Source organism: Corvus hawaiiensis, chromosome 19 (genome assembly GCF_020740725.1).
Source record: "Corvus hawaiiensis isolate bCorHaw1 chromosome 19, bCorHaw1.pri.cur, whole genome shotgun sequence".
In the NCBI taxonomy this organism is placed as follows: domain Eukaryota; kingdom Metazoa; phylum Chordata; class Aves; order Passeriformes; family Corvidae; genus Corvus; species Corvus hawaiiensis.
Genome location: NC_063231.1, coordinates 302,606 through 316,866, shown reverse-complemented (window position 1 = coordinate 316,866; position 14,261 = coordinate 302,606). Strand labels below are relative to the sequence as shown.

The following is a 14,261-nucleotide window of genomic DNA, read 5'->3' as shown; positions in this document are numbered from 1 at the left end:
GTTCGGGGTCCCCGCCTGCGCTGCCGGGCAGGATCCCGGTTCAACGAGAAAATGTTTTATTTCCCTGGAGGAGGTGACTGATGCCGACATTGGAAACCCAAGGGACAACACAAGCGCAGTCAGGCACAGCGGGACGCGTGACTGCTCCCCCTCCCGCTCCCCGCGGAGCTGCCGAGACGACGGCGGCTCCGGAGCCGCCCCCACCCCGGCCCAGCGGGCAGGGCCGGGGGTCGCCCCCGCCCAGTGCCGGGGGAGCAGCCCGAGCCGCCCACCGTATGCCCTGTCCAAGGGCCGCTGCTGCCGCCAGCCCCCCCTCACGCCCAGGAAACCGCACCCGCCGCGGGCGGACCGCTCCGCCCCGGCCTCAGAGCCGCCTGCCCGTCCCGCCGCGGGCCGGCTCCGCCAGGCCGGGACTCGCCCGCAACAGCTCGCTTCCGCAGCCGCCGGGCCGGGGCGGGCCCGCAGCAGGACGGCCCCGGGCCGACTCCGCCCCGACCGTGCGGGGCTGGCACGGCAGCGGAAGATGGCGGCGGCGGGTGGGGGAGGCGCTGCGGTGTCGGTGCTGGCGCCCAGCGGGCGGCGGGTCACGGTGCGGGTGGGGCCCGGCACGGTCCTGCTCCAGGTGGGTCCGCGGCGGGGTGGGGGGTGAGGGGAAGATGGTGGCAGGGCCGCGGGCTGGCTGTGACGCCTCTCTTCTTTCCGCAGGTCCTCGAGGAGGTCTGCAGGAAGCAGGGTGGCAGCCCCGGCGAGTACGGCCTGAAGTGAGTGCCGCCGTGGGGCCGGGGCCGGGCCCCGGTCCGGCTGCCTGCGGCCGTGGGAGAGGCCCCGCCCGCGGCCGCTCTCCGTGCCGGGCCTGGCGCTGCCGGAGCCCGCGCTCCGCCCGCGGGGTGTCCAGGGCCTGGCGGAGTCCGCAGCGGGCGGTGGGGGTGGGTGCGAGGGGTCGGGGCACACACTAAACTCTGTTCAGGTCGGTTCCTCCCGGTGTCCCTATGCCACGTTCCTTTCGCTGCTGGGACAGACGGCGAGGCCCCATGTCGCTGCCATGGGACACCTCATCCAGGTCACAGACTGGCAACGCCTGTCTCCCCTCTTACCTGGGGGTCTGACCCTCTGCTTTTATGGTGTCTTAATTGAGAGGTCATTTATTTGTCATTTGTCTGAATAGCACTAAAAAAGGAGAGTACTTTGGTATTTCACTAGGCTCGGTTATGTAGTCGGTTGCTGTTTATCTCTTTAAAACATGTAAAGGAAGAACATAGATTTGGATATCTTCTCTGTAACCTCTACAAACTGCAGCTGTTCTGGTGTGCAGAAGAGCTTTTGTTGATGGTGCTTTTATATTTACCAATTGTTCATTATTGAACCATTTTTTATGGCTTCTAGTCAGTCTCCTGGGAATTCTCTTGCACAATACCTGAACTTTGTATTGCTCATAGGCTCTGTTCCCCTTCAGGTTTCAGAGGAATGTTTTGGACCTGTCCTTGCAGTGGAGATTTGCTAGGCTGCCCAACAATGCCAAACTGGAGATGGTGCCAGTCACTAACAGAGCAGGAGTTGGAACCACGGTATGTTCATTTATGCAATGTGACCTGATCTGTTCATTTATCAGTTGTGCTGATATGATCCCATCAGATCTAATGAGCAAGGACACAGGTTGGTGTGGCCATGCTTGTGTCAGAGACCTGCCGAAGACTGGTTGAAGTGCAGTGGAAAATGGTAATTAAGTACCTGAAAGTCTTTGCTTAGAGTCTGCATGAGCATGGGGTACCAGCTGTGCTGGAGGACGGGATGGTTTGGGGAACTGAAAAACTAGTAGTCATGGATAGCTAAGAAGTTAAACATCAGTGATTACTAACTCAGTTCCCTTTCCTAACTTCTGTTTCAGTTGCTGTTGTCCAGCTCTGGATTTTGACTAAATCTCAGACTCTTACAGAATCTTCTTTTACTGCTTTCCTAGCATTGGTGTTCGTGGCGTGTTTACACAGCTTTAGAGCCTTTCATTACATGTTCTGAGTTCAGCAGTGGCCAAATGTCCCTATTTAGTATCATTTGCAAAGGGCTTATGGATGCTGTTTTCTCTAGAAATTATGGCCATGTTTAGGAGTGTAAAAATCTTCTGTACGTATCCCTGTGGCTGGAGGCATAACTTTTCAAGCGATGCATAGATGTTATTGAGTGTGAACTTTTCATGTTGTAAAAATGATGTGTGGTCTTACTTAAGTAGCCTGGGAATGAAAACTTGTCTATCACTAACAGTCATCTTGCTATTTATTAACTTCCTCATAGGGAGTTTCTCAAGTTTCATCGAAGTTGCAGGTCTGTTGGTGCTGATCTCTTAATGTCTGTCAGCCAAGCAGTGTTAGAGGTGTTTGTTATAGGCAGTTGCTCTAACTGGCACAGAGAGAAACTGCTAAGTTGAAAAGTGAACTTTGTGGTGTGAGAAGGCTTTGGAATCTCTGCTCTAGTTCACTGTGTAACGTAGTTTTGGGGGTTGCTGATGTTCATATTTTTCTCTGTAAAACCCCTCTGTTCTTTGTTTTGGCACTAATGCCTTTTTTTCTAACTTTGAGGTAGAAAGACATTTGTGCTTCAAATGACATCTTTACTTAAAAAAATACCACAAACCAGTAGCATCTGCTTAAAATTTTCAGTGAAATGTTGTGGTGGAATGGAGTTTGTCTTCCAGAGAAGAGTGTTTCTCTTGAAATGGTGCAGTGACGACTATCTGACATTTGCATCCAGTTTGGGAGGTACTGAAGGAAAACAGTGATTTTTATTTGTTTTCCCTGAAGTTACATTATGAGAAAGGGCAAGAAGGACTGTGCACTGTAGGAGAGGGGTTATAGTGTGGAATAGTTACTTTAGATCACAAAAGAGAAGAGCTAGTAGAAGCATAAGTTGTTACTATTCAGTTGCAGTTCAGCAGAACAATCTACAGAAGTGAGGCTTCCCTAGGAGTGCTGGCTGCTGTGTCATGGAGGTGAGAAGATGCAGCAAATGCACACGTGAAGAGCAGAGTCTAAACAGAATCCCTGCCCCACAAACTTGAGCAGATTTAAGAAGAATTCCCTGCGACAGGGAGTATGTGTTAAAAAATAGGGAATTTTATAACAGCTAGGTGACTGTGACTGGGGTGTAGTGGCAGTGGTGATGCACTCAGTCATGCTGGCTGGGTGCAGTAATGTTGGGATGAATTTGATTCTGTGTCTTTTGTTATTGTATGTTCTATTAAGATTATGTTTGTAGAAGTAGGTGTGCTTTCCTGTAGTGACAGCAGTTACCCTAGAGACAGAATACAGGTTTTGATAAATCATGAGTTCGTTCAGCAAATCTGATGTTTTAAAAATAGAAAGCTTTTGGATTTGCCTTTGCATGTGGAAAACATTGTTTCCTGTAAGACAGTTCTTTAGTGAAAAATTGAACAAATTCCCTTTGTGATGGCAGGTGATGCAGGAGCACTATCAGTACAGCTCTGGTGTTAAAGTTGTCAGCCTCTTGTTTAAATATTTGTAAACTTAGACAATAATTTGCACTGGTCGCTATTATTTTATGTAGCCCCTGGGGTTTTCGAAGAGACTTTTCTAATGGACTGAATAAGACTTTCGTGACATGTTTAGCTTTGAACTGTTGCCCAAAACCTGATGCAACTGGTAGTCTGAATTTCTGGGCTGGTTTCTTACAGAATGGTGATGTCAGCTGTCATCGCTCTGCTGTAGCTGAGAATAATCTAAGGCTTGTCTTCCGTGTAGGAGAAACCATGAGGTTGTGTTAATGGTGGGATGAAACGACATTGTACTGTCGGCTCATTGTTAATTATGCCACTGTTTCCTTTATGTAGAAAAATTCCTGTCTCCAGCAGATCAGCATTTGCAGTCCTGTGAGGACTGGTGGGAGCCAGGGCAGATGACAAACATATTCCTCCATGCAAATCACAGTAGATTGCTGGAATGTGTCTCTATCCCATCTCTCTGTAGCCCCTGCCCTCATGCTTGCACACACATCTTACACTCAGTGAGAGGCTACACTGAGAGTGTTAGGGACACATGAAAACACAGAATGAAAGAAAGTGGCTTTGGCTGTCTTGGGCTAATGTCCTTCTCAGGCTTTGGAATAAGACCAGTTTTTGTGGACTTCTGAAGACTAAAGTTGACTGGAGAAACCAGGTTCTATCTAGTGGCTACAGGATTTTCTATGATTTTTCTTTAGACACGTGAGCTAATTGGGAAAACATTCTGAAAAAGGCAGAATATTCTCTAAAAGGTAAAGATAACACTTAAAGTGCTCTGCCATTCTCTATTGCTTGGTCAGCTGCTAGACTTTTCCCTTGGGACAATCAGGAGTTTGAAGGATCAACCCCAGCATGTGTTCACTTTAGAAATGCCTCGGATTTTTTTCCTTTTTTTTGGGTGGGGGGGAGAGGTCGGGAAGCAATTCTCTGAAGTTTATGTGGCACCTGCTAATGAATGTGGGTATTCGCATTCCAGGTTGGAAAAGACCTGTTAAAATCAGCAGCTGGCTGGCCCTTGCATTTTTCTGCAGGTGTTCAAGAATTTGATAATTTAACATCCAGAATTATCGTTGAGATTTTTTGCTACTTCACTCTTAAATTGTATGTCAAAATTTGGTGGTTAGGAAGCATTAGTGAGTTGCAAATTACAAGTGTCATTTCTTTGGACTTGTAACGGTTATTTAGGCCTTCAGTAATGCAGGGATAGATGGGGACTGTGTTCATTGTTTCTGTGTGTGGATGTGCAAGTAAACTGTTTTGTCCCAGGGAAGTTGTTCTGGAAAGGGATGCTGAAGTGGACAAAGCTCTGTGTTGGTGTTTTAGATGGTGCAGCTGCATCAGTCATGTCTGGGTTATTGGAATTTGTTTTATGTAGCTGTGAAGACCCTTACTGTAAAGTTCTGTCTGGTATAAAACAGAACACCTCCGTTGCTCATGATGACACATTATGTGGGATGTTTGCATTGGCTTTTCTCTGAATATGTTCCAGTTCAAGATGTGGTAGGGGAGAGGGACCCATGAAAGCTGATTAGTATTCCAGGACGGGCTCTGCCATGCTCAGGAGCTGTTCATCCCAACGAACAGGAATTCAGGCCAGAATGTTTGCATGGATGAACAAGGACCACTGAAATATTTTCAAAAGTTGTGAAGAAAAATAAGTTTTCATTCAATTTTCAGATGAATTCAGTGTGGTGTTCCTATAGGTTCGGATAGCATTACAGCTGGAGGATGGCTCCCGTTTGCAAGACAGCTTCCTCTGCCAACAGACCTTGTGGGAACTTCTCAACCATTTTGCAAAGATCAGGTGAGCAGTGCAGTGAGAAAATACTTGTTTGGATGGATCTCTGCATGGCGCTAATTGTTACGGTGACCCAGCTAAATCCTTCAGATTTGTAGAATTTGCGTTTATTTGACTGGGATTTCTCCTTTATAACAGAGATGTTTGCATTTTCCTTGCTCTTTCAGATTTCTTTCAGACACTCCATAGTTTCATTACTATTTTTTAATCTGGGAGTAGCACTCCTGATTCAGGGCATAAACTGGTAACAAACTCCTAAAGCTGTGAAGATACTGGGATATGTTGCACCACCTTCCTTTCACACAAACCTGTTTGAAGTCAAGTTACTGCCAGAGGTGAGGTGTTAGCCTGGATGATCTTGATCCCCAGTATTTCTGTGCTGCCATTCCCTGTAGTGTAGTGGGTTCTTATGGGTTGCTGTTGCTTTTGAGGCTTGCTGTTGTGCATGTTCTTCAAGGAAATCTGGAGCTCTCAGCAGGTTAACGTGGACTCTTCAAAAGACTGATTAGATCCTGTTTAAATGGAAGAATTTCTGGTTCTACATTTATTGAATATGTACATGGGTTAGAAATCTTACTGTTTTAGTGCAGTCTACATCGAGTGCTACCTCTTGTCTTTAGTTTTGATTTTAAAAGGCTGTATTGTTTTGAAATGTCAAGCTAATAAACTTTTCTCAAAGAAAGGCACTTCTTTCCTATTTCTCATGGTTTGGAAGAGGAAGCCTTGGAGCTGTGACAACCATTCCGTTTTTAATCATGGACCAGGTCTACAATGTGACATTTATTCCTAAGCGAAGGAACAGTATTCATGTAAATGCTAGCAATGAAAGAATTAGTTTTCTTTTAATCGAGGAAAGAGGTAGGACAAAAACCACAGGTATAATTTTCCTGAGTGTTTTAAGTCCCCTCTTGTCCCTTGGTACACCCTGTGTGCCCTCTGTGAGGAGAGGAGTGCCTGTTGCAGTTTGGGGACTGGTAGACTGGTGGGGGGTGGTAATTACTGACAGTGACAAATAACCTGTGTGTGGCTTTCTCACATATTAGTTGATTATTTCTTTGGTTTAAATTTTGAGCTTTTTATATAATTGGTTACGGGTCATTGTATTACTACTCGTTAATATACATGTTGCTCTTCTTAAGCTTCTAGCTGCTGCAGTGTGCTAAGCATTCATAACTTCAGAACACAGCTGCTCTTTTCTGCCCTCTGGGAGCTGAGTTCAGATGTTTGGATGGACTTCGCAAACTTGATTAAGTTCAACAGGCAGCAAAGGTGCTGTGTGTGATTTAGTCACAGGACAAGCTTGGTCTACAGCTATCCATATGGATTTCATGGTCTGAGTTGCTGTTCAGTGTATTTTGATTCAGTTGGCTAACTAGTCAGCTAATTGTTGATGTTTGCTGAATCCTTCCTTGGACTTTCCAACTGGAGATGTTTTCCTGGAATGCTCAGCTGCTCTAAGTGCGTGAGGGGAAGTATTCTAAATCCACTGGAATTTCCCCTGGGTTTCCAGCATCAATCTTGGCTAATTGGGTCTGAAGAAGGTCTGGAAGCTATTGTAGGGCTGCTCCTCCTCTCAGCGTGCGGCAGTCCTTGCACAAGATGTTTACAGGCCCTGTCAGATCACTACATGAAGGAATCTAATCTGCTTGCCGTTCCCCCTCTGAAGAGCAGCACATCAAAGAGAGGACAGTATGTTTGATGTGTGTGCTTGCCTCAGTGGGTGCATGTAATGGATTAGCAGCAGCTGGAGGAGGAGCCTGCTGCTTCCAAGAGTTAGACAAAAATAAGTCTCTGGGGATCTTTGCCTGGAGTCTGTGCTGCAGAGGCTGGTTGAGGGCACAGTGTTGTCTGCCCTATGAGTGTGAAGCCTGCATTTCTATCTCCCACTCTTGCCTGCCTTGCAGCTTCAGCAGCTTTATGGGCTGTTGTCCATAGAGCAATTGCACTTTGGGCACTTAAGAGACATCTTTGATAGTCATTATGATTCAGCAGCTTTATGGGCTGTTGTCCATAGAGCAATTGCACTTTGGGCACTTAAGAGACATCTTTGATAGCCATTATGATTCAGCAGCTTTATGGGCTGTTGTCCATAGAACAATTGCACTTTGGGCACTTAAGAGACATCTTTGATAGTCATTATGATTCTTCACTGCTTCTATGGGGTCATTCATTCGGTTCAGATATTTTCCATACGTTTTTCGAAGATTCTTCAAAGAGTTGCTTGGATTGAAGTGGAAAGCAGTTTTTGGAAAAGTGAGTGAAACTAGATTCTGTAAGTCAAGCTGGCTTCCTCTCCTATTGATCTTTGGTGAGGACGTGTTCCATTGTGCCTCAGATTTTCTTCCCCTAGCTGGTTGTCATCCACCTTTCCTGACAGACAGCAGCTTGAGGTTCAAGCTTTTATTCCCTGGGCTGTTCTGTCTGCCTTTTCTGTGATTCTGTACTGTTTCTCTGTGTCTCATCAGTCCTATATCTTTTGTGCACCGTTATTGAGGATTCCTTGAGGTATACAGCTAATCTTAATTGGAAGCAAAACCTATTGAAAATAAGGTGGGGATGAGTATCTCTCCTGGATTGTCTGGAGAAGTCTGAGTGCAATAACCTGCTATGGTGTGCTAAGGGCAGTCTCTGGTGGTCTTTTGTTCCAGTTCTCCAGTTGAGAAAAGATTTTTTTTTTTCTGCCTTTCATCATCAGGCATTGATCTTGGGAATTTCCTCAGGTACTGCTGCCAGAGGAACAGTGGAGATTGGAGCCTGGGTCTTATATCACAAGACAATCTTCTTTTGTATGAGAAACTTAATCTCTTGGTTCCTGCAGAGCATTGTGTAGTGCTTTTTGTCCCTGAAAGAGAATAACTAATTGTAGAATCAGAGATGGAGGCAGACCTATTCTAGTATTGGTTTGGTTGCTCACCTTGAGTCAGAGAGTTAACTGTATTTCATAATCTGAAGTTTGCATATAGTATTTTGGATGCTCTGGTGTCTGTTGCTTTCTGCACAATGGGATTTGTTGTAGTGGCTGGAAGAAGTGTTCTGAAATAGTGGTCTTACAGTCTTGGTACTATAAACTCCTTGGAATATGTTGCAACTGGTCTGGAAGTAGTTCTCAGCTGCTGACTTTCCTAAAATAGACCTGACCCTCAGGACTGGTTTCATAGCTTGCTCTATTTGGATTTGCTCTACCTCTGGGTTTCATTGTGACTCACCTTGTCCCATACCACTGTGCTTTGCAAGCTTTTAACCATTTGATCAAGATGGCATATAGACTGCTACAATTAAACCAAACAGACCTCGCAGTTCTGGTTTGTCCTTAACAGGTTTGCTCCCTCACATCCTTCAGCTGGAAATCCTTGATGTCCTCTGGCTCTTGAGAATTACTCAAAGATTGAGTATCATAATTTTCCGGTGGCTGTCTCGATCCTGAGTGGCTTCTGGTTTCACTTACTCATTGTGGCTGAGTTTTGAGTCTAAGTGTAAATGTCCTTGATGAATTTTCATGGACTTTAATGGCTATTTCCCTTCATTTTCTACTTCATAGGCTGGTTACCTCCCTCTCAGTTCAGTTTCTTTTGTCACTTATGCTGGGCTAAATATATATGTGTTACAGTATGGTGTAATACTTTGATTGTATATATATTCTTCTAATCAGCTGCTCTAGGAAACATTTTGGACGTAGCAGAAAGACTGAGATAATGTTGACAAAGCTGTTGTTGTTAAGTAGCTGTGAAAATGATGACACTCATTTGAAGGTTAATTGGAACCACTGCATTGAGAGCAGAAGACCTGTTTGGTTATGCAGACTCTGGTCTTCTGCTGGGCAAGCAGGTTGCTAAAGTACAAAGGGTTATTTCCTTGTTACCAGAACAGAAGAATGTTATCCGTGTCCTAAGGTGGTCTTTCCCTGCTGGCTGGGTATATTGCATGCCTGTTTGTGGAGTTCTCAGCTCTTCTAGCAGCAGCAGTCAGTGTGGCCACAGCACAGACAGACCATGTAATGTACAGTCACTTCAGAACCAGACGCTTGATTGACTGAGTGGATTTCAACTGTTACTTAAGGGATCCTTTTCCTACATAAATCCTTGAGATAACTTTGTTTCTGGTAATACTGCATCCAAAATAGAAATGTTTAAATCATGTGATGCTGAAGGCACAATGTTTTAAGTGGTGGGACTCTGTTCATTAAACTCCTTTCCAGGAAAAGTCAGAATGCAGCCAGCATTGATCACTGACATCGTGTTCTTAGAGTTATATCCTGATCCATGCCCCAGGTACGATGCTCACAAATTTAGGGACAAGATAGAGAATGTACCCTGAATGTACAAGTATAGGTGTAAGTGATGTACTAGATAGAAGCAGTCTGAGTTTCTGCTTAAATTTTGTGACACTTGATGAATGCTAAGTTGATCAATGTTTTGCAGATGTATTTAGGAGGAAGTGCGGCTATTACTGCTACTGGGGAATTACAAACAATGCAGAGTAGTGTGAAGTAGAAATACCTTTCCAAAACTTCTAATTTTCAGTGAAAACTACTGGATTTTTTTTTCAGGCTGCCAGGGTCCTGCAGGTTTTGGTTTTTCCTGTGAAGTTCACTGCAGGGACTAAAATCTGGTGGCTGAAGAGACAGCTAAGTGGAAGTGTTCACATAACGCTGTAAGTCAGTCATTTGCAAAGCTCCTTAGATGTTCAATAACGAACACTTGGTGTAGTCAGGCATAAAATGGCAAGCTGACTTTGGGAACTGGCTCCAGAGGCCTCAGGAGGTGAGCAAGGATGTGTCACGTTCCTGGGCTGCCGGGTGGATTTCCTTAGCTGCCTTGCAGAGAGGTGGCTTCTCTTTGACTCACAGGTGATGGGTGATGGTTTCCTGGTGGAGTGAGTGGAAAGCCATTCCCCCCACCAACCCCCCCTGCAACTGGATTGTAGAGAGCAGTAAGATGAAGGAAGTTTACCATGAGGAGGAGTTTCATCTGTTTTGTGTTTGATGAAAAACCGTTACAGTACGGATGGTACATACAGCTCTTTACCAAGGGATATCCTGGTGCAACTGCCAGGACAGGGAGTTTGAGACAGAATGTGCTAAGAAGAGCTACTGGGATGTAGGGAGAAGGATAAATCTCATCCGTTCTCATTGTGTGGATGGGGAGTATCCTGGGCAACATTCTCACCTTTTGTAGTTTTCCAGGCTGAGTTAGGCTGAAATGTCTGAATCTGAAACTTCTGAAAAAATGCTTGTGAGAATTCAGCCAGGTATATCTTTCCAAACCAGCACTGTCTTAGGGTGGGCGGTGTTTTCCTGGTCACCTCTTACCGTTGGTAAGCGGTGCTTGGGGTGAGAAGCAAAGTATTCTCCATCTCATGTTTTACCACATTCTTCTCTACCACATTCAGTTTGAGTTTCACTTTGCTGAAGGTGGAGACCAACATGACAGAGTTTCTTCTCATGTTGAATCTAATGCTCTCACTGATTCCAGTGCTTCAGCATAATGTACTGGTTAATTCTGTAAGGCTTTTTACTTTTCTGTAGACATCTGAGGTTTTCATGCTGAAAGTGTCAATCATTTTTTTTTTCCCCTTTTGAAATCACATCATCTTGGCTGGTTGAGAACTGAGACTTGCTGTGATTGTCCTTCCCCTGTCTGTTTTTTGTGTTCGATCAAGCGAATACATAATAAAGCTTCTCTTACTGGAATACCTCAGAATTGCTTATCTAGAGGAAAATGGAAAGAGTAGCATCTTACTGTTTTTTCCCCATCTCAGTGATAAGGGTCCTTCACTTATGTCTTCCTCTGCAGATGGTCTGTTGGGACTTCGCGTCATGGCTCGTGTGTATCCTACATCACCGAAGTGCTTAAATATGGGTTGATTTTCACTTTGTCTACAGTGGCAGTCTTTCATTTGGCTTTACTTTGTTCATGGTCTCCAGAATCTGAAAGTCTGTGCTCTTTGTTTTTGTTTGTTTGTTTACTTTCTCTTTTCTTTTTTTAAAATGATACTAAGACAGGCAAGTTCTTTGTCCTTAGTTGATCTGCTTTAGAACACTATTTCATTTTGTTTGTTGCTGTGCATATGTGAAAAGAAATGGACCTCTCCCCAGTGAAACTTCAGTCTAAACTGTAATGAGGTCTTTAACTTGCATTAAAAAGAGCAAGTATAACTAAGTAATGTTTCAGATTGGGTACTGAGGCACAAAAACAGTGATGAGCTTAAATTTATCTAGTAAGATCAGCTAATTTCATAATTTACTTTACTTATTTCTTTTTTTCTTTTAAACTTTTAGGCTGTGTTTAAGAAAAAGTGAATGCATTGAAGCAAATTGTTTACCTAATGTCTAATAGTGATTCTGTGAACTATGAGGTGGTTATTGCTGGAGAAACATAGGTGACAGTGTTGCCAGCTGATTTCACTTTATACTGTTACTCTGCACTGGTTTTGGAGAGGGTAGTCTGTTCTGCAGATGCTGCAGTGTTTTGCTCTTTCTTGCAGGGAGTTGATGGAACAGCATGGTGAATTGTCTCCAGTCTGTATTTACATGCGAGATGAGGTAAGTCTGCAAAGGCCTCTCAACTGTCTCATGTCCCTAAAACATAAGAAAACTTAGCTATGCTTTCCGACCTGGAAAGTGTTTCTTTTGAACTTTCTTGAGGGGGAAAATAGAAAAATGTTGGTCTTTTCAAAGCATGACGTGTCTGTATGGAAAAAAGCTCTGTTGGCACATAACTTTGCGCCGCTGAGACCTCTGAGCCCATAAAATGAGCTCAATGACCTATTTGTGCTTTTCTTTCCAACTTCTTTTAAAACTTGAGTCAAAACAGTGTTTTCATTTTAATAAATATTTGCTTTTCTCTGTTTTGATCTTTTGCTATTAATGTTTTGTTAGATATTTTGTATGGGGATATTATGGAATTTGCTCTCCCTAGCTGTCCCCTTTACTTCCCACTGACCTCTGTGGACAGATTGTCTTTATTCTGGAATAGGTCATTGCAGACGGACAGGAGGTGTATGTAAGGAAATCGTCTGTCTTGCAGCTCTGAGATGTTGCCTATTGTTCAACTTCTGACATAAAAGTAGCTTTGCTGTAGTTGGATCCCATTTGGATGTGTGTATGAGATGGAAATATATACAGGTCATCTTCCATTGAGATGTTCTAATAAGCTGTGAATTTGGTAAAACAGTGCAGGTTGAAATAGATGGATTCAGGTCTGATTTCCAGCTGCAGGAGTGTGTTTTCACCTGTTTCTTGTATTGTGTGGTGTTTCTTTGGATACAGGCTTCTTTCTGTCAAGAGCTTTACATGCTCTCCTGGGGAATCAGAGGCCATAATTACTCTCCTCTGATTTTGTTGCAGATATCAGGAAAAGATGCCCTGGAGAAGACAACACTGAAATCACTTGGCCTGACTGGAGGCAATGCCATTGTCAGGTTGGGAGAAGCAAAGCTCGGTTTCTTTATTTTTCCTTTCCACTCTGTTGCTGAATTTATTTTGTTTCAAGTACCAAAAGAGGAAGGGATAAAAAAAGAAAGTCACAAAAGAAGATTCCAAACGAAAACATCGCGGCACTCAGAAATTATTGCATTTGCCTGTTTATCTCAAACTGCTGCCCAGATGTGCTTCTCACAGCAGCAGATGCTGGCACTGACCAGTCACGTGCAGATTAAAAGAGCTTGTTTGTTTGTTTCTTTTTTTTTCTTCCTCATTTGAGTGGAACAGACAATTCAAAGTTAAAAGTCTCTCTGAGAGGGCCATCAGCTACCACTTCGTTCTTCCCTGCTCTGGATCTCAGGCACTTAACTTCCAGCCCCTGCAGGCCCTGCTGGCTGTTGGGGGGTGAGCTGGGGTCAGAGACAGCCTTTCTGTGATCTCCTGGCCAGCTCCTTGGAGTATATACAGGAGGCAGGAGTGATTAGAAGCTATGCTTTACAACTGACTGCTGTTTTTCTCTGGAAGGCAGTTTTCTTCTAGAGGAGCGGGTCCCTGTTCTGTTATTTTGCACAACCCCCTGACCCTCTACCCCACACTTCACAGCAACTGGACCTTGTTCTCTGTAGGCATCTGGAAGAAGAAAGTTGTTAAATCAGGGTGTATTTAAGTCAGCTGTTGTCTTTGTGTTGTGGACACACTAAGAACAAGGAGGACAGTACTTTTAGGATTATGATTTTATTTTTATTCCTTTTGGTGTCTTCAAGAGTTGTCATGAAGAAATGCAGTTCATCTGGTGGAGAGGAAGCTGTGGGTGCCACGGTACCTTGTAATGAGCCAACAGTGAGGCGAGGCTCTATGGAGGAAGCAGTGGATGTGCCCCTACCTCAAGCACACACATTTCCAAAGGACTTGGACCACAGGGATGTGGCCATATCTTTAAACAGCTGCACACACAAGCAAGACTCGATCAAAGAATCTCATGCTAGCTTCGAGGAGCTGTGGCTTTCCCCAGAGCCTGAGCCTACCCCATTTGCCCCTTTTTTTGGAGATGGAGAGCATCTGGGGCACTCTCCTGTAGCTGTACCGTCTTCAAAGCTGCCAACAACTTTTTCCAGCCCTGGAGGCCCTTCTAAGCCAAAGAAGTCTAAGAACAGCCAAGAACTGCAAAAGGAGCAAGAACAGGTAAGGGAAAATGTGTTTGCAATTTGGGCAACAAGGGCTTTTTTTTTATCCTGCCTTGCCTGAGGCTGCGCTCCCATGAGGAAAAAGATGTTTCCAGATTTAGGACTTTTTCCCCTTGTTACAGGATTAGGTGCCTTGATGACATACAGTTCTGCCTGAGTTCAAAAAGGAAGTAGGAAATATAAAGGATGTGAGTTGAAGAATTTGCTGTCCAAAGGCAAGCAAAACTTTGAATCTTTAGGTATCTTGATGAATAGTTCAAATAGAGGCAACACAGCTGCATTAAATCACAGTCCAGAAGATCCTACACCTCAGTCTCTCAAGATTTCAGGAACAAATGCCCACTTTGTTAC

The 14,261-nt window shown here is 44.4% G+C and overlaps 1 protein-coding gene across 3 annotated transcripts in view; it reads left to right on the top strand.

Moving 5' to 3' along the window:
• The first annotated feature begins 508 nt into the window (after positions 1-508).
• Positions 509-14,261, top strand: part of ASPSCR1 (ASPSCR1 tether for SLC2A4, UBX domain containing) — a 40,166-nt gene continuing 26,413 nt past the window's right edge. For 2 of the 3 annotated variants that reach the window (XM_048323744.1, XM_048323743.1), the window contains exons 1-7: positions 509-622; positions 706-761; positions 1,454-1,565; positions 5,212-5,312; positions 11,790-11,847; positions 12,652-12,725; positions 13,491-13,908. In XM_048323744.1, the coding sequence (XP_048179701.1) occupies positions 524-622; positions 706-761; positions 1,454-1,565; positions 5,212-5,312; positions 11,790-11,847; positions 12,652-12,725; positions 13,491-13,908 (918 nt within the window). In that variant the 5' untranslated portion in view covers positions 509-523. Of the gene's footprint in view, positions 623-705; positions 762-1,453; positions 1,566-5,211; positions 5,313-5,502; positions 5,642-11,789; positions 11,848-12,651; positions 12,726-13,490; positions 13,909-14,261 lie in introns of those variants that run through there. The other variant, XM_048323745.1, reaches the window with a different exon arrangement.